This window comes from Carassius auratus, chromosome 36, assembly GCF_003368295.1.
Source record: "Carassius auratus strain Wakin chromosome 36, ASM336829v1, whole genome shotgun sequence".
Classification (NCBI taxonomy): Eukaryota; Metazoa; Chordata; class Actinopteri; order Cypriniformes; family Cyprinidae; genus Carassius; species Carassius auratus.
The window spans coordinates 11,400,831-11,421,452 of NC_039278.1; the positions used below are offsets into that span (position 1 = coordinate 11,400,831).

Here is a 20,622-nt window from a genome sequence, read left to right on the forward strand (position 1 = left end):
TTTAGAAACGATTCAGTTCGATTTGCTGAACTGGTTCAAAAAGATCCAGTTACAGCAAATGATTCGTTCGCGAACCGGATATGACAAACTGCTTTGTTTTGAACTGTTTTACAACAGACACGAAAGAAAAGACAATGCTGAATAAAGTTGTAGTTTTTGCTATCTTTGGACCAAAATGTGTTTTCTATGCTTCAAATGGACTACTTTGAATATGTGTTTCTTATCTTTCTGGACAATGACAGTAGACCGTACACACAGCTTCAATGAAGGGACTGAGAGCTCTCGGACTAAATCTAAAATATCTTAAACTATGTTCCCAAGATAAACGGAGGTCTTATTGGTTTGGAACGACATGAGGGTGAGTTATTAATGACATAGTTTTGATTTTTGGGTGAACTATCCCTTTAAGGTACTGTTTCATTTTTTAAATAATTTCAAATATCAGTTTTCAATGTTTTATGTTTAAAATATCATAACATTATTCATTTGTATCTGCAGGTTAATTTATTCCATGTCCCAGAGAGCTGCATTAAACAGTGTGTCAAAACATCTAAATGGTATACTTCAGATGCAGCTTCTGTTTTCTCTGCAATGCAAAGATCAATTTTGATTATACTGATTGCATTTGCTTGGTAACAGCCCAAATGCAAGTATTTTACCTAAAAGGTGTTGCACACTTTTAGAATAAAAATGGCATAAAGGTAAAAAAAATAAAATAATTAGGAGTCAGCTGTCAGCAAAATTAGAAATAAGACATCAGCACAATATTGTCTAATTATCGTTGTCAATAAAATCCCAGAAATCACAGGGATATAATTTTTTGTCAATATTGCACCCTTAAACGTGAGGATACTGTAAGTCAAAAGGTTTTGAGCATAGGCTGTAAGAGCAGGAACCCTGTGAACTATCCATGCAGTTGCACGCGTGCCCTCTATGGCCAGTCACGCTGGCAGAGGTGTGGCGCCTTTTCACGCTTTCGACACAAACGCTTCAAAAAACGGGGCCATCTTGGGGGAAGACAGCCTGCTGTGAAGTTCACCGAATAGCCGCTACACGCTTTATAACCAACACATAACATCTAAGAGTGTCTTTAGATAGACCTAAGAGCAATCTGCATAGAAATTAACGGTTGTTTTTCAATTTCAAAAGGCCCCTTTCTCGATGACAGACCGACTCCGACCGCGCGCTCCGCCAGAATCAACTGACGTTTCACATGTCCCGCCTCCACGCAGGGAGACAACCAATGAGGGCTCCGCAAAAGTCCAGCGTAATGACGTTTCCGCTTCTGCGCGCATGCGCAATGTCATTTTGTCCAAAGCTCCTCACTGTTCACATCGAAGATGGCGGCAGGCTTTGACCTGCTATATAAGGATTTCAGTATTAAAAGAGTGGGAAAGAAACTTTTTACCGATACTTCAAGTTGTATTAGATTAGAGGTTTCCACATCTTGTCACAATAAGTTTGAGGTAAGCGCCCAGGCAGCCGGAAAATCACCCCGCTGACTCCGAGAAAAGAGGCAATTCAACTAACTGTTAGCTAATGTTGACATTCTGCGAGCTCGTGCACATATGAACATAATGAAAGCTGCTGCTCTTCAAGTGTGCTAGATTATTATTTCTCCCAAGAGCATTGTTACTAGTGGACTTGAGGTGACACGGGCGCTTGTCAAATCTGTGTTGACGTTGTGACACGAGACTCCCCTTCACTCACGCTTGTTCCTTCGAAAAGCAACTGGAGGAAAAAGCTGATGAAAACCCAAACTTCCTCAACTGATGTGCCAGAGGCACAGATGGAAGACAGCTAAGGCGATCCAGTGTTTTTTTTTAATGCTATGGTAACTACTTTGATCGGGACGTCCACAGTGCAAACTTTGAACGGAGGCAATGCAATGGATCCGCACACTGAAAGCGGCACTCCAGTGTCCAGTGGCCCATCATCATCATCACCGAACGACGCTTCAGCCTCTGTCTCAGTTGTTAATAACGGGCCCGGGGTGGCGAAAGGACTCGGAAACGTCGCTGTCGCCCCAAACCCAAACACAGTGATACAGTCTTCATATGGGAATCCTCCAGCGGCGGCATCCAGTGCAGGACCCTCTGTGACAGTTGTCAGGACATCTATGCAAACTGCTGGAACAGGTTTAACTATTAACGGGAGTAATAATAACTCAGTTTCGGCGACTGTAGCCAATGTAGCGACCCCGGGAATAACTACTACTGCTACTACTACTTCTACTACTACGACGACCCCTGTTTTGATGAACCAGACTCCTGCTTCTGTCCCAGCGAGTAAGTCCGAGGCTACAAAAACTATTATCCAGCCCGCTGGCACCATGACTCTCGGCCCTGCAGTGGCCAAAGGGGCTGTTTTGCAAGGGGTTTCGAGAACTGCAGCTCCGGCAACTGTTGCAGCAGCAGCGGGATCGAGCCCTGTCATCAGGGCCATCGCGCCACAGGTGTTAGCGCCCCGACTCCCTCAGAGCACCCCGGGACAGAACATCCAGAATATCCAGCTACCTCCAGGTACACTCGATCACACTAGCAATCCCCTTAAATGTGTGTATAATGATAGGAATTTGTGTAATGTTGAAGTTGGAGAGATTTTAACAGCCACCTGTGATCTCGTGCTAAGATTGTGCGTGCGTGTTGAGATCGATGCGCGCTCTGCACTGGAAACATACTGCACACAACAACAGTAGAGCGGTTAAAGTTCCTGAAATTTATATGAAGTATAGTTCTCCCTGGAATTGCACATCCTTCCAACCTGCATATCTTTCTTTATTGTGCACAACACAAAAGCAGATTGCTGGCATAATGACAGCTTCATTCACTTTCACTGTATGGGAAGAAAAGATGCATTTTGCTTAACATCATCTTTTGTGCTCAGAAGAAAAACGCCTACAGACTTGCAACAACATAAGAGCGAATAAATTATGATTTTTTATTTTTTTTAAATAAACTGTGCATTAACGCATAAGTTAAAAAGCTTGATATCAGCATATCTTCTTCCAAGTGAGTTTTTCCGCCTTAAGGTATTTTTACAGTAGTAACTGATTTTGAAGAACATGTTGGGTTAAAGTTTGGCAATTGATTATAATGCTTGAAAATATATGAATCTTTGTTTTGTAAATACTTATTGAAGTTTAGATTCTTCTATTCACTTTCAGTGCTAAAATGTTTAAAATCTTTTTAAGCACATTTCAGCATCTTTTTAAAAACATAAATTCATAGTGTAACGAACTGAATCTAATCTAAATCTAAACTGTAAAAATAACACAATCTGCTAAGTGGTGATGGTATTGGTCCCACATCTTGAGTTGTGGCCTAATGGTTAGAGAGTCAGATCTGTAACACAAAGGTCACAGGTTTGAGTCTCAGTTTCTGCAGGAATTGTAGGTGGTGGGGGAGTGAAAGACCAATGCCCTTCCACCGTCAAACCCCCAACTGCTTCCCGGGCGCCATAGGAAAAAAGGCTGCCCACTGCTTTGGATGTGTGTTTGTGGTGTGTGTGTTTGTTTACTACTCACTGCTGTGTGTGTGTGCACTTGGATGGGTAAGATGCAGAGCACAAATTCAGAGTATGGGACATCATGGGACACCATACTTGGCTATACTACACGCCACTTTCACTTGATGTGATATGGCATTGCAGGGTAAAATTGACCAAACTTTCAAATTCTTAAGTTCTTAGGCTGAGTCTTCAGTGTTTGCATACATGTAAATGAAAAGTGTGTGACAGCCCTTTTTCTTATGACTGTATGCTCTGGTCATTCTGACAAGCCTGTTGTCTGGCTAGACAGACTACTTGACAGGTTTTTCCACAACAGGCCATCTGGATTCTCCATCCAACAGTTTCTGTTCAGAACACATCCGTTGGTTCACACGGTAACGGAGACAGAGTGTGTAGGGTTCTCAGTGTGCGGTGCAAATACAGGCCACCAACTGTGCGCTTTATTCTTCATGCCTCTAAGCAGGGCATGGTTGCCAGAATTGTATCCAGTTAGATCAATAGGAAATAGTGTTGGGTGTTATGCTCTATAGTCATATCGTCCTGTAGTTTCTGATTGGCCATTGCATTCATAAATTCATAACACACGCAACACTGTGACACTGAATGAAGAAATATGATGGAACAAATAAGCCCTAATATTAATTAGTATTACTAGCTTGATGATAATGATAATCATCTTGCCATCATCAAAGGTATCAGCCACAGGTGATATCCTTATTGTCTATCAGCACAACCCTAATAGGAAAAGTGCACTAATGAATAACAATTTACATGGCAAGTTATGTCGTCCTTTCTATATGTGTGATGTTTGTGTGTGCAGGGATGGTATTGGTGCGTAGTGACAGTGGTCAGTTACTGATGATCCCACAGCAGATGTTGGCACAGATGCAGGCCCAGTCTCAGGCCGCCCGCCCTGCTGCCCCCAGCAGCACCACCCCTGGGCAGATCACCTCTGCACAGGTAATGCCTTCTGACCCTCCCGAACTGAATTGGCATCAGCAGTACAAATTTCAAAATAACTGCAAACAATAAATGCATTTGTTTGTGGTTATATAGACTTTTTGTGTTATTAATGTTGCATATCAGATGTATGTTTTAACAACAAGTTTTTTTTTTTTTCTGCTGGACTGAATGGTTGTTCATTTTTGTGGTAGGGCCAGTGACAATTTGGAAATGCAGAAAAAACCCTGAAAACCTGTCCAGTAGTTCAGAATTTTACTTGCCTTGTGGCAATTTCTCTTCATGCCACCACAAATATATGATCAATAGCTATATCTTAAACAGTACATCACAGGAATAAATTATTATTTAAAAATATATTAAAGCACAAAACAAAAATACATTGTAATACCCTTTCACGCTTTTTATTTTCATATTTATTTATTTTTTTTAATCTGTATTTTTGATCAATGTACCCTTTGTAGCTTACAAGACTTTTTTCAAAAACTTTTAAAAAGTAGAGAATTCCATGTGTGTATAAATTCATAAATACACTATTGTTACGAACCAGTGGAATATGGTGTGTAAAGTCACTGGTTTGTTTTATAATTTTTATCCATTCTGAGTGATACTTTCAAGATTATAATAAATAGTTTTGAAATGACAACAACTTCTCATCTGTGCTAGGCTAGATAATGTAACTTTGACATTAAATGAGATTTGACAACATTGTTCATTCAGTCACATAAATATAATGTTTTACAGCGTAAAATGATTGACAGCACAAGTCCAGAGTAAGTGAGTTTTGTCAGCTAGTCAAAAAACTCTCTAATTGTCCCTGGGACATTGCCCATCTTTATTGTTAGGCCGTAAGATAATGAAATTAGCTAACTAGTGGGTTCCATGCTTTTTTTTAAATTCTTTGTTTGTTGATGTATGCCTGTATACCTGCAGGCACCTGGAACTCCTCTAATTGCCCGACAGGTGACTCCTACCAGCATCATAAAGCAGGGCTCTCCTACAGCCAGCAGCACGGCCACTACCACACTCCAGAGACCACCTGTACAGGTAGCTATAAAAGACACATTACCTAGAAACAGCCCCTATAATAATGACAGCAATCAGTCTGTGCTGTAAAGAGTATTTCTAAGGTGGCTGTTATATTCTCTGTGTACACTCATTCTCTCTGGTGTGTCAGCAGGCTTCCTCTGTGGGTGCCGTGTTGTCAGTGCAGGCAGGGACCGCCCAGAGGACTGTGACTGCTGCCACGGGGACCACTGTCTCCTCGGCAACGGTGAGAGGCTGCACTAGCGTAGCAGTCACACAAATGGTCCTGGTCATTTAACTGCATGATTAAAGGTTTCTTAAAAGGTCTATAAACTGACCTGATTATATATGTTTAACGGCTGTTGAAAATGAGTAAACCTAAATGAATCAATGGCACTTTTCCATGGTACGACACGGCTCGGCACGGTTTGCGTTTCCACTGCAGTTTAGTATGGCTTTAGAATGGGCAGGATTATTTACATGTTGTTATAGTTGCGCCGTCCCTACTGCCAGGACTCCAAAAAAAAATAGTTTTCATTCCACGTCACCCCATCAAGCTTTCGTTGGATCCGCTCCTCTGCTATCAATGAGAGGAACTTCTGAACTTCTGCAACAGACAGCAAAACTCTTTGGTTGTTAAATAAAGGTGCGCTCCTTTAAAACGGTTGCGTTCGATCTCTCGCTGGCTGTGTTGATTTAAATCTAGTGGTTCTTTTGTGTTTGTGTTGCAAGTTCAGTGACTATTCTCTCCGGCCAATGCGTGATCAGAGTTTACTCGTCATGTTTTGGTAATGGTAGGGTTCACTTGGAACCTCAACCGAGGTGGTACAAAAAAGTACCAGGTACTGGACCCAGTGGAAAACCCCCCAAAAGTAAACTGTTCCGAGCTGTACCATGCAGTGGAAAAGCACCATAACTGTTCTCAGAGTGGAAATCCCCTGATATCCCAATTTGATGCAAGACTCTTTCGATGCTAATTAATCTTAACCTGAACATTTGTATGTATCCAAGGTATAGATGCAAGATAACCATAAGCTGCTGCTGAGTAAAACTACTTTGTGCTACTGCAGTCACTTTTCTTTTCTATAGGAGACGATGGAGAATGTTAAGAAATGTAGGAACTTCTTGTCTACGCTGATAAAGCTGGCCACTAGCGGTAAACAGTCATCAGAGACTGTCGCCAACGTTAAAGAGCTGGTCAAGAACCTGCTGGTAAGTTTCACAGGTTGACTGCATGTTTGTGACATTTTTATCATGACATTTTTTCTTTTCTTAAAATGTAAAAATGGAATTGAACAGATTCACTTTGTGACTTTGTTGAATGAGTTTGAATACGTTCATATTATTTTTAATATTTGTATTATTTATAATAATAATAATATTAAATATTGCAACTGATAATAACCCTTTTCTATTTTAATGATTTGTTTTTTTATTCCTGTGCCATTAGATAGTATATTATTAATTATACTTTATTATACTATATTTTTTTTATCAGCAAAACAGTTTTATTTAAAAGTGTAATTGAAAAATTTATTCAAATTTATTTAAATCATTAAATCATTTGCCTGCAGAAAATGTACTTGAGCTGCACGTACTCATGAAGTTTGTGTAAAATCTGATGATTGTGATGTGCTTTCATTGAAACAATCTGACTTTTTATGTAAAGATATTCAGATCCTCATTGTCACAATTTTGCTTAGTTAAATAGAAATAATAAGGAATCATATATATTTCTTCTTCTGTATTTTTTCTATATTTTCTTCTTCAGGTTTTCTCTTTGTTTGACATCTTTAAAATTCTAAAATGTTTATTTTAAATGAATATTTGAATATGCTCTCAGACTTTTGAGCCCACTGTATTATTCATTGATTGTAGGGGATATGAACCTCTAAATATGCTAAAATGTCCATCTGTGTGAGTTATTCTGTGTTCGTCCCTTTAGGAAGGAGCGATTGAAGCAGAGGAGTTCACCAGCAGACTCTACAAAGAGCTCAACTCCTCTCCTCAGCCTTATCTAGTGCCTTTCCTTAAGGTAAAGATCTTACTTTATTATGAAAATGTAACTAAATGATTGTGATTAGGAACCAGGTAATTATAGAGTAATTAACATTTAATTAATTATTGTAAGTGTCTACTAAGTGGAGGGAAAATCATTTAAGAGAGAACTGGGATTAAGCTTAAATACAATGTTTATTGAGCAAGCTTGTTATCTTATTTAGCCCTGTTTTACAAAGCACACGTAAGCAGCATGTTCATTTTGGTGGTTGTGTTAATGCATTGAAGCTTATTCACTGCCTACATAAGCCGCACAGTGCTGCTCCGCTAAAGTGAATAGGCTAATTGATTTGGATGAAACCGTTATTTGCAACTGCTTATATGACGATTTATTACCAGCCAAAACTGTACAATTGGTGCCGCCTGTTTCCCACAGTGAATCCCTTCTTTTCCATGTGTTTCCTCAGAGGAGTCTCCCAGCTCTGAGACAGCTCACTCCTGACTCCACGGCCTTCATCCAGCAGAGCCAGGCCCTTCAGGCGCCCGCTGTGGTGCTAACCAGCACCAACACCACTGGTGCCACCGCCACAGCCCCTCGCACGCTCATCCAGCCCGCCCTCAGCAACTCCAGCCAGACTGCCTCTCTGGTAAACACAGATCTACATGCAGAATTTACCTGATGTGTTGTTTAGTGAGATTCAAGGATACTGTTGGGATTATTAATTCTTAACAGCACATTTCAGGTAAAATTAGGTGTTTAGTCTTAATTTGCACTGAGCTAAATAAATGGAGTTTAAATTATTGAATGGTAATCCTGTATTTGCCTTGCAGCAAAGTAAAAAAAAATCACTCTGAGCAGTGTCGATTAATACAATAAAAAAACATTATATGCATATTATTAACTGTTGTTTCTTACACATGTGGGATATTGACTGTTGGTGACATTTTTGTGCCTGATAATACGGATAAAGGACAAGGGTTAGGAATTGTGAACTGGTTCTTATTCATTACTGGGTTAATTTAAACGTACTAAATGATTTCTATGACACAGTTTGGTTAATATTTCTTGAATGTCTGCTTTTTTCACTAAAGTGGACAGAACACCCTTTTAAAATGCTATGATTGTGTTTCTTGGACTGCATCAACAAACTGGTATAGACACTGCAACGCAACTGGTCAGTCTGATTCACCAATACATTTCTTCATGGTTTATGTGTACTTGAGGGTCATGAGACTTAAATCAGTGTTAAAGGGATAGTTCACCCAAAAATTAAAATTCTGTCATCATTTACTCACCGTCATGTCGTTTCAAACCTGTATGAGTTGCTTTCCTACAGTATGTTGAACATAAAAGAAGATATTTTGAAGATTGCTCGTAATCATTGGGGGCTGTTGGCACAATGTATAAGACACATGCCTTAGGTGTGAGAGACCCAGGTTCGAATCCACTGTGAGACACCAATGTGTCCCTGAGAAAGGCACTTACCCCTAGTTGCTCCAGAGGCGTGCGACCTCTGACATATATAGCAACTATAAGTCACTTTGGATAAAAGTGTCAGCTAAATTAATGAATGTACCGTATTTTTCGGACTATAAGTCGCACCTGAGTAAAGTCGCATCAGTCCAAAAATACATCATGACGAGGAAAAAAACATATATAAGTCGCACTTATTTAGAACCAAGAACCAAGAGAAAACATCATCTACAGCAGCAAAAGGGCGCCCTATGTCTTCAGTGTAGACTACAGGAGCATTGAGCAGTAGAGCTGAAGATCTTTGCCCGAACCCGATGGGATTCGGTTAGGTTCGGGCTTAATTTCTATCGTCTTACGCGGGCTCGGGCCGGGCTCGGGCTTGCGCTCCGGTTTGCGAGGTAAACGAGCGGTCATGTGATGTGTTTCGATTAGCGTGAGAAAGATGCGAAAATGAATGCTGAGCAGGTGTAACGGAGGCATGCCTCTGGTGATTACGTTTTGGTTGCACCAGCAACTAAAGCAAACTCTGAGGTGTGGAAAAGTTTTGACCATGCTTATAATGAGAATAATGAGTGAATAATGATAATGACGCACCATCAGTGAGCGCAGGAACGCGCTGAAGACATCTACAGTGGATTCAATCATTTTCCTCCACAAAAACATGTAGACCTAGCCTAATCTCTGTGAGTAAAGGTTTTTCAAATGATAACTAAATATTCATTGAGTCTTAAATGCATAATGTTATTTACGCTAATGTTGGCATTATTCTTTTATTAAATAGCCTAAAGCAAATCCGGCGGAGCCTTTATCTTAATTTCGTTATTGCCAAATACCCATCTTAATTTAAAATTTATCTTAATTTAATTTTTTTTAAATGACTCGTTTTTATTGGTGTGTTGGTCTATTTATAGGTTAAATGAGCCTATGTCTAGAATGCTGAGATGTTACGATGTCACAGAGGACTTATTTTATTTCTTTATTCCAACTTCCAAGTGGTCTAGTCTACATTAGTTATGAGTAAATTATGTTAAGGCCCGATTACAGCTCTACTGAGCAGCATAGAGCGCCCTCTCGCGGCTGTAGACGGTAATGTTTTCTATTAGTTCATTTCTCTTAGTTCATGTCAAATTAATTTTGATAAATAAGTCGCACCTGACTATAAGTCACAGGACAGGCCAAACTATGAAAAAAAGTGTGACTTATAGTCCGGAAAATACAGTTAATGTAATCAAACAGTTCCCATTGGTTCCCATTGACTTCCATAGAAGGGAAAAAAATACTTTGGAAATAAATGGGAACCATTACAAGTTTGAAAAGACATGACGGTGAGTACATGATGACAGAATTTTCATTTTTGGGTGATATATCCCTTTAACGTATGACAAGTGTAGTTAAAGATACACATTCAAAATTGTTTTGTTGAAATAAAGGGTAATGCAATTATAATAACATGAGGTTAAATTCATTTTAAGCCCTATTCTACGTATTGTTATTAGTATTTAATAATAATAATAATAATAACTGCTATTATTATGATAAACAAATACTATTATTATAATTATTATATACAATATCAATAATAAATATTAATTTCTATATATATAAACAAAATATATATATACATGATTATTTACACTTCCATCAGCTGGCCTAAAATTCTCTCACATCCATCTTTGAGTCTTGTGAAGTACAATATTTTCCATATGGTTGTGATTTATAGAATGGCATTCACTGTCGTTGTTCAGGTGTTGCAGTCCCCACAGCAGGGGGCAATAGTGAAGCCCCCTCAGGTTACCCTGACGACCACTCCCATGGTGACTCTCAGGGGTCAACCCCATGGCCACATAGTGGTGGGTCAGCCTCAGGTGCAGCTCAAACAGATCCAGACAGGTGAGTGTGTCCATCAGATCCGTCACTGCCTGTTTTGTGTTTCATAGTATAATGACACAAAACATAACTTCTCTCTCTCTCTCTCTCTCTTTCAGTCGCTGTGAAGCAGGGTGTTGTGAGTAGCACTAAACTGGCTCCGGGCTCCATGTCTATAGCGTTGGCTCAGAAGAATAAAGCGAAGGATGGTGCTGGAGGAACTTTCAGGTTTGTATTGTGTTCATTTAACTTTTCTGCTGCCATGTAAACATGAGTAGATCTTGCATTTTCATCAAGTTTAATTTATTTTAAGATTTACGCAGAAGTTTCATCTGAATTGAACATGTTTCTACTTTCATATGCAAGTGACTTGTTGCACTTATTTTTATTTGTTGCACTTGTTTGGTAGGCATTTAGAAAGTCAGTTCGGCAGCATTTGTACAGTTAGAGAAGCAGACTCTCAAGCTCTTTCTAACATATATTCTTATATGCCTGAATCTGTACAGGGATGATGACGACATTAATGACGTGGCCTCAATGGCAGGCGTTAATCTTTCGGAGGAGAGCGCTCGTATCCTGGCCACCAACTCGGAGCTGGTTGGTGCAGTCACGCGGTCTTGTAAGGATGAAGCTTTCCTCTCCGCCAGCATGCTACAGCACAAGATACTAGAGATAGGTCAGACTCCTAATCACGGCAAAATCTTTTATTCGATTTGACTAAAATGTACTGTTTTACCAAAACTAATAGTTGTTGTCCTGTATGTGGTCAGGCCAGAGGTTTGGAGTGAAGGAGCTGGGTCCCGAGGTCGTGAACTTCGTCTCTCATGCCACTCAACAGAGACTGCAAAACCTTCTAGAGAAGGTCTCATTGATCGCCCAGCAAAAGAACATGACTTACAAGGCAAGTCTGCTGACCCAGTTGGGTTGGCTCATAACAGTATGTTGATAGTAACCTAGTTTTAAACCCTGGATATGTTTCATTTATGTCAGAATTGGAATTATAATCCAGAGGCTGTTGCTGGTTTTTGGTCTCAAAAGCGCTCCTTCCTTTGAGTGCCAGCTCTTGTTTTGAGCCTGTAAGGCTGTGTGTAATTTTAATGATGTGTGTGCAGGAGGATAGTCGGTACGAGCAGGTGGAGGATGTTCGCTCTCAGCTGAAGTTCTTTGAGCAACTTGACCAGTTGGAGAAACAAAAGAAAGAAGAACAGGAGAGAGAAATTTTAATGAAAGCAGCTAAGGTCAGTAAATCACACACTCACACTCCGCTTTAATACTGCTAATTTAATTGCAATTTAATATGCTTAACGGCCTTCATTTTTACCCATTAACTTGATTCCAGCAGATGTCTGTGCTTTGACTGTTGGTCCTCTCTAATAGTTATTTCTGTTTTGCAGTCACGCTCACGACAAGAGGATCCCGAGCAGCTGCGGCTGAAACAGAAGGCCAAAGAGGTAAGATGGCACACTTGAGAGGTTTATCTTGTCCGAGGACCATTGTGTTTGATTATGGGTCAGAGCTGTTGTATGTGTGTGTGCGTGTGTGTGTGGGGTACAGATGCAGCAGCAGGAATTGGCTCAGATTCGTCAAAGAGAAGCCAACTTGACGGCGTTGGCAGCTATTGGACCTAGAAAGAAGAGAAAACTGGATTCTCCTTCACTCGTGACTGACGCAGAGGTACCAAAGATCTCTCCCTCAACGTGGCAGTCTGCTGCCCTCTTCCTCATCTCCCTCTGTCCCTCTTTGTGCCCTCTTTAAATCATTTAGCACCTGTTGGGTAGGTTTGAGATAGTATGGGGTTATGCTTCAAGGGTTGTCTCAGATTGTCACAAACAGGACAGTCTAAAGGTGTAGTCACACAGCCATTTTCAGCAATTGTTTACACAATATTAAATATATATTCACGTATCATGCTATTTATTCATTAATTATTTTTTGTCATATGATCATTCACATTTTGCAGAGAAAAAATTAAAAATTCTGTATCATGCATTTTTTTGTTTCTTTATATTTGTATATTAATATTAAAGTATATTATCTTCACTTTAAGACAAATAATTGCAATACATTTTAATTTAAATATTTTTTAAATTAAATGTTATCAAACACATTTTCATTATATGATTACCATTTATTTTCCTGGTTTATACTATTTATTTCTTAAACTATTTGTCATATTATCATCATTTATAACATTTTAGAGAACTTTACGGTTTGAAAATACTTTAGAAATATAGTTATATATCATGTTATTTTTTATATTAGTTTATATATATTTAATTGCATTAATATTACATTAAAATAAAGTATCAGTCCCTTTTTCAGAGAAATCATGTTCATGCAATGTTTATATTAAATTATAAAAAAATCTGACTAGTTCTGGTCTATTTTTTTTCAATCTACCAACATTAGTATTACAATGTTAGTTCAAACAGTTTAGCATTGTTATCAAAGTTGATGTGTGTGTGTGTGTGTGTTGACAGGGCTCAGGTTTGTGCGTGAGTGCATCCGGGGGCTTAAATGCAGGAGCGTCGAGGCAGTACACTCGCCAGCGCATCACGCGTGTAAACCTCAGGGATCTGCTCTTCTGTCTAGAGAACGAGAGAAGCACCAGCCACTCACAACTGCTCTACCGAGCCCTTCTCAAATAGCAGATAACCTGTGTCCTTCCCTCATTTCACTCTTTAGGGCTCTTTCCCTCATTCTTTGTCATTTTTGCTGTTTTTATCATTCTCTGTCATTCCCTTTTTATCTTTCTTTATCACTCTTTCACACTTTCTGTCACTGTCTAACATACTGACACTTACAGTGATCCATTTTCCTTTACTTTCTCCAGCAGACTTGTGCTCTTCTTTTTTTCACTTTCTATAGTTTTTTCTTTTTCTTTCTCTTATTTTGCCTTTTATTTTGTATTTTACTTTTCAAAAATTGTGTAAAAAAATTGCAATTATATATCATGTTTTTCATAGAAGGTGGATTCGTATTGTGCAAATTACCTATGTAAAAAAAAAAAAAAAAAGAATTCACAGTGGAACTACCCATTCATTTTATATTTGTGTTTTTATAAAGATGTTTTAAGAAATAAAAGTGGACAAAGTTTCTATAAAAAAAAATATGTGTTGGTGGTGTGGTTTTATAATAGAACAGTTAATGCTATAACAATCTCTAATCGTTACATTTATTTTAACAAATATGACTGTTCACTTTAATTAACTGATTCAAATACATGACTCTCGATTCGTTTCAATCACGAATGTTCCCTTGCCCACAGTTTTTGGTGTTGTTGTTAGTGTTGTTTTATATATAACATTTATTACTAGGTTTTATGTTTAATAAGGCGTTTTCCCAACCTCAACGTTTTACTTTTCCAAGACGAGTGATTTACAAACGCGATGCGAAGTGGTTCAAACGAATGAATCAAATAACCAGTTCAAAAGAACCATTCGTCGGTGAATCGGACATCACATGGTTGTTCTCTTGTTGTGCACCAGATGGCACTGTAGACCTGCGTCCGTTGTGACTTTGCATCTGTGTTGATTTAGACCGCAGCATGCTGCTAGACATAATTGCTAGCTTGTGGCTGAAAGTAAAAAAGTAAATTTTCTGACTTTTCATTTATGACTCCAGGCAGTTACTGGTTCTCAGTCACTGTTGTTTCAGCTTTTTGGTGGAACTGCGATTTTCATTCCTGTCGAACTGAGCCGTAAGGATAGATTAAACACTTCTCTGTTGGACTTTAACTCTCAAACTTATCCAGTTACCGTCACAGTCATCCCCCCTGGATATATGCTGGTTTAAGAGTTAAACTCACGAGTGCATGACAGTCGGCAAGGCAAGATGGCATTGGTGAGTTAATGCTTCTAGGCTATAAGTAGATCATTGGGAATCTAAAGTTCTGCATGTTCAGTCAAAGGTCAAAAAGTACATATCCTCTCTTACAGGACATATCCCGACCGCTTTGTACCTCATCCTGTAAATTCAGCGACTCATGACAAAATTGACTATGACTAATGATGTCTGTCTATTATGCACTGCAGAACCACTCTTGTCAGCCTCCCTCATTTGCCCTTTGTGTGCGTGCACAATCCAGTGTTTTCCATGGTAATTCCCTTCTTCGCTGCAAAGGGCCACTGTTCCTCTAGAGCTAAGCCCACATAAGCTCCCTCTCAAGAGGAAGAAAGAGAGATGGCAGAGGCTGACTGGTTGCCTAGCTACATCTCACAGAATGTTCTGTGTAAACAGCCGCTGGCGGAGGAAAAATCACACAGAGTTTGGGTTTGATTGGGTGGAGCAGTTGTAACCCAACCGTTATCCCGGTGCCATTAGGATGCCCAAATCTCACTGTTATAAAGAACCCTATTGAGGCTAGAAGGGATACAGCTAGCCACCAGTGCTTACTGGGCATGCACACATCAATATTGCTTCATTTTTGTCAGGCAGAACAACAATTACTCTATTTGCATTATTGTAAGGTTAGATTTAGGGTTAGGGTGGCCGTTAATAAAACAGAGTGTGACAGATAGCAAATTTACTTTATTGTTATGTTCCCGGGCGTAGTTGTATCCCTTCTAGCCAAAGAAAGACCCCTTGTTCTGACCATTCATCCGACATGTGACGAACTTCAGCCTCCTTGAGGCTCATTTAAGCTTCCCATTCTAATATCTCAAACATGTCTCTATCTGTCTGTCCGTCTGTTTTTCTGATCGACTGTGTTGCCTTCAAAATATTCAAAATTTAAAACTTATTTAAAATTCAAACCACTTCAAACTGCTTTATAGAACTTTCTGGTCTGGCTTTTTCAAGCCAACTTATATATATATACATACATACATACATACATACATACATACATACATACATATGCATGCGTATGTATGTATGCATGCGTATGTATGTATGTATTATGGCAAGCCATTCAGGAAATAATTATATTTATAATATGAAGTCTGAATATATGGAATGAAGGTCTGAATATACGGAATGAAAGTCTGAATATATAGAATGAAAGTTTGAATACATATAGAATGGAAGTCTGAATATATAGAATGGAAGTCTGAATATATAGAATGAAAGTCTGAATATATGGAATAAAAGTCTTAATATATGGAATTAAAGTCTGAATATATGGAATTAAAGTCTGAATATATAGAATGAAAGTCTGAATATATAGAATGAAAGTCTGAATATATGGAATAAAAGTCTGAATATAAGGAATGTAAGTCTGAATATATGGAATTAAAGTCTGAATATATGGAATTAAAGTCTGAATATATAGAATGAAAGTCTGAATATAAGGAATGTAAGTCTGAATATATGGAATTAAAGTCTGAATATATGGAATTAAAGTCTGAATATATAGAATGAAAGTCTGAATATATGGAATGAAAGTCTGAATATATGGAATGTAAGTCTGAATATATAGAATGTAAGTCTGAATATATGGAATGAAAGTCTGAATATATGGAATGAAAGTCTGAATATATAGAATGAAGGTCTGAATATATAGAATGAAAGTCTGAATATATGGAATGAAAGTCTGAATATATGGAATGAAAGTCTGAATATATGGAATGAAAGTCTGAATATATAGAATGAAAGTCTGAATATATGGAATGAAAGTCTGAATATATGGAATGAAAGTCTGAATATATGGAATGAAAGTCTGAATATATAGAATGAAAGTCTGAATATATAGAATGAAAGTTTGAATATATATAGAATGGAAGTCTGAATATATAGAATGAAAGTCTGAATATATGGAATGAAAGTCTGAATATATAGAATGAAAGTCTGAATATATAGAATGAAGGTCTGAATATATAGAATGAAAATCTGAATATATAGAATGAAAGTCTGAATATATGGAATGAAAGTCTGAATATATGGAATGAAAGTCTGAATATATAGAATGAAAGTCTGAATATATAGAATGAAAGTCTGAATATATAGAATGGAAGTCTGAATATATGGAATGAAAGTCTGAATATATAGAATGAAAGTCTGAATATATGGAATTAAAGTCTGAATATATGGAATTAAAGTCTGAATATATAGAATGAAAGTCTGAATATATGGAATGAAAGTCTGAATATATGGAATTGAAGTCTGAATATATGGAATGAAAGTCTGAATATATGGAATTGAAGTCTGAATATATGGAATGAAAGTCTGAATATATGGAATGAAAGTCTGAATATATGGAATGGAAGTCTGAATATATGGAATGGAAGTCTGAATATATAGAATGAAAGTTTGAATAAATAAAACAAATGTCTGAATATATGGTAAGTCTGAATATATATAGAATGAAAGTCTGAATATATAAAACGAATGTCTGAAAATTATTGCAAAAGCAAAAGCAATGAGCGAGTCCGCACGAAATTTAGTAGCAGCAATTTTAAGTAACAATTGTGGTTTTACAATGTGGTTTTCTTTGAAAAATTTTACTTCACTACATTCCAAAGCATAATGTCATACTTTTTACTGTACTACATTTCATAAATTAAAGTTGTTGTTTATGCTTTTTTTACCTTTACTTAAGAATATTAAAAACTGTAGTACTTTCTTACACTCAAGTAAATCTTTGAATTACTTTTAATTTTATTTAAACAATGACTACTTACTGACACTTCAAATGTAGGCTACTTTTACTGCAGAGTAAAAATACTCATAATCTGCACCGAACATCAATGCGATTTTTTCTCTGACTGTCAGGAGGGGAAAATCGGGGATGAATTGGCCTAAAACTCCTGTAAGTGTGAGCAGAATGATTATGATCCATTCTTTTTGTGCATGTGTTATTTTAGCTCCGTCAACTTCAATTTATGAGACCCACCTCAACAGCTGCTCTCTCGCACCCATATTTGCTTTCACCTGTATTTGCTCAGTTATAGAGGAAACGCTTCTATTATTTTATAGAGACGAGTGATGGCAAATAGAGGCTATATCCATTCCTTTTAATACTGGACTCAGCTAATACTTTTATCAGTGACACGGATAATAACACAATAAATTATGGACTGTATTAAAGTTGCCTTTTGGGTATTAAATCAGACCACATGATAACGCTCTGTTTATTATTAGCACACGCTGCCGTTTTGTCATCAGCTGCTTTAAACTGGAGCCCAATAGGGTGGACTCTGTTTGGCTATCAATTTTTTGAAAAATGGTATTACAACGAGGAGGTAATCAGAGATAATTATGAATGGTTAGTTTTAGGCTAATTTCAGAGCTTTTTTTTACCTTGTTTGTTTGTAAAAGTCAATCTCTTTCCTCAGAACTGCCACTATTAGATTACTTTTATACATCAGCACCAGTATAAAAATATGTTAGTTCAAACAGTTCAGTGCTGGTTTCAAAGGGCATTAAGTCTGCGAGATTCTATCTAATAAATGTTGAAGCTGCCGTCTCTGTTTCTGTTGTCTCAAGCCTACTAAAAATCTGTGATTTTGTGTTGTCCGTGTTGTCTAAAACAGTTCAGTGATGAAGCGAACATGTATTTGCCTTTACCCCCCCCCCATTTGTTATATTTAGTACCCTCTACCTACCTTAAGAGTGGAATGTGCAAATCTTACAATAACCAGTTATTTTAGCAAAAAAAAAAAAAAGAAAAAAAAAAAGAAATTGATATAGCAAACTATATTTACATTTATTATATTAAAAATGCTTGTTATTCATCTAGTTATTTACCTTTAGCTAATGAATCCAAAGTCTCACACATTCACGGCAAATAGTTTACATTTGCATTGAAAAACTGGTGGCTAGTCACAGCTACTCACCAAATAAAAATGTGGACATTAAATTTTGACATTACTTAAAATAATCTTACCTTGCTTCAGCTGATAATATCAGTAATATTAAACGTATATTCTGGTGCTAATTTAAAAGATTTACACATTATAAATTAGAATTAAGTATTCCGGAAAGCAACATGACGTTTATAATATAAACAGTATGCAGTTAAACTTAAATCTTGTGTTGCCATGTGCTGTAATTTTAATAAATCAAAACCTACAAAGACACAAGGTTTTTGTAATAAAGAGGAAACTCTCAAGACAGCTTTGCTTTTCTACACGAGAGCATGTTAAAGGTAGAACCTCAGCAGCCCTGCCGGCCCGTCGGGCAATGACCCAAAGGAGGAATTACATTTACTGGACCGGAGAATGTTCACCACCCCTTGGTGAGCTGGAGTGAGTCTACAACAACTACAGTTTCATCAGCAGAACTCTGCGCCTCGGGCCTTCCTCAGCACAGATCTCAACGGCTCAAAACCAGCATGCTGTTGCATCTTTGAACAAGGCTGTGAGCAAGGAAGTTCACATTTATACGCTTCTTTAGATTCTGTCCTGATTCATCAGCTCAGTGACCATCATTCTGTGCTGTGATATTCTGATCCTTAACACATAATTTATTTTTTCTTTTTATTATTATTGATGAGACCCTGAAACAGCTTGTTCTTTCAAATGCTGCAGTTCCAGCGAGAGCCAAATACATTTCACAGCCAAAACAAACTTGGAATAAATCATATTTTAGTGTACAGTCAGCAAAATACACTTTCCTAATGCAGTTTTGACAAACTTTTCAAGTTCAGATTCAAAAGTGTACGGCGTGTGAATACAACCAAACACCATTCACCAACCATTTACGCTAATTTCTCTGTTAATTGACACTTTCAGTCTGTAAATATGGATTGAATTGATATTTTGAAGACATTCTGCGTCAAAACATGTTGATTTGTGATTATTATTACTCCAGACAGGTCCAAACAATCATCATGAACAAGTTGAAAGCGTTAAATGTTTTTAATGTCTAAATGTCTTTCTTCACCATCAAAACACTGACCTGCAGGAAATGCTCTGCCATCAACAATACAGAGAGAGAGAAAAAAAAAACACTGTGCCTTTCCACAGTTATTTTGGTCCTATTTAATGGATCCCACAGTTCTCAAATAAAAAGAAGCCATTAACAGAGATGCAATGTACACAAACAAGCAGAAACAAACAAGCACACAGACAATCAATCGTTATCCACTCTCAAAGTTTCTGCTGAATTTATACTTCAAATGAAGAAAATTGGTGCTTTCAGGACACACAGGCAACCGCAAATGAGCACCTGCTCAATGTTTCTGTCTATAATAGATGGAAACTTGACATTTTTGACATTGAGAATGAACATTGGATCTGTACATTCGCTGATTTCTATCTGTCTAATGAGCTGCATCTCAGCTGGAAGGACAAACAGGAGATTTTTCATTTGGATGGTAGCACATGTCTGAGCGTGTCACGTGCTGCAGCTCTACCTAATGGTGACTGTTTGACTGCCCATGGAAATTGTCAGCTCTGTTGATGTTCAATGTTCACTAGTGGTCAAAAATAGAGAGCAAAATGGTCCAGTCTTGACTGGGGTCATGTAGCTTTATGTTGTGAGGGGGACAGTAGGGCTGGGCAAAGGGCTGTGGTATGGGGTAAGCTTCATGTCAGTTATGACACGTAAAAATAACACATACCTGTATGTATGTATGTAAGTCCCTTACCCCTGAATCCATACATTTTTTAAAGATTTTTCACTCAAACCATTAGGAAAATTGGTATGCAGTACTTCTTAGGACTCACAGTAGCTAGATTCTCCTCTCCAGCTGATGTAAATGTAAACAAGTAGTGTTGATTTATCAGATATTATCACTTCCAATTTTCCAAACTAATTAACACAGAGGACAGGTATACTGAAGCTCACTTTGTCCCCAGCAAGAACACACTGTTGAAAAAATAAAAATAAAAAAACCTGTTCGAATA

General features: G+C 37.8%; 1 protein-coding gene across 2 annotated transcripts; it reads left to right on the plus strand.

Moving 5' to 3' along the window:
• Window positions 1–893: 893 nt before the first annotated feature.
• On the plus strand, window positions 894–13,942 carry LOC113055245 (transcription initiation factor TFIID subunit 4-like). 2 transcript variants are annotated; one of them, XM_026221370.1, is made up of 15 exons: window positions 894–2,522; window positions 4,331–4,470; window positions 5,404–5,517; window positions 5,648–5,743; window positions 6,586–6,708; window positions 7,442–7,531; window positions 7,962–8,141; window positions 10,714–10,858; window positions 10,954–11,062; window positions 11,341–11,510; window positions 11,605–11,735; window positions 11,947–12,072; window positions 12,229–12,285; window positions 12,389–12,508; window positions 13,315–13,942. In XM_026221370.1, exons 1-15 carry the CDS (start codon window positions 1,832–1,834, stop codon window positions 13,480–13,482), a joined length of 2,460 nt encoding a protein of 819 aa, XP_026077155.1. In that variant the 5' UTR covers window positions 894–1,831; the 3' UTR covers window positions 13,483–13,942. The 2 variants fall into 2 exon arrangements, with proteins under 2 accessions (XP_026077155.1, XP_026077156.1); XM_026221371.1 differs by having other exon boundaries at window positions 900–2,522; window positions 5,651–5,743.
• The last annotated feature ends 6,680 nt before the right edge of the window (window positions 13,943–20,622 follow it).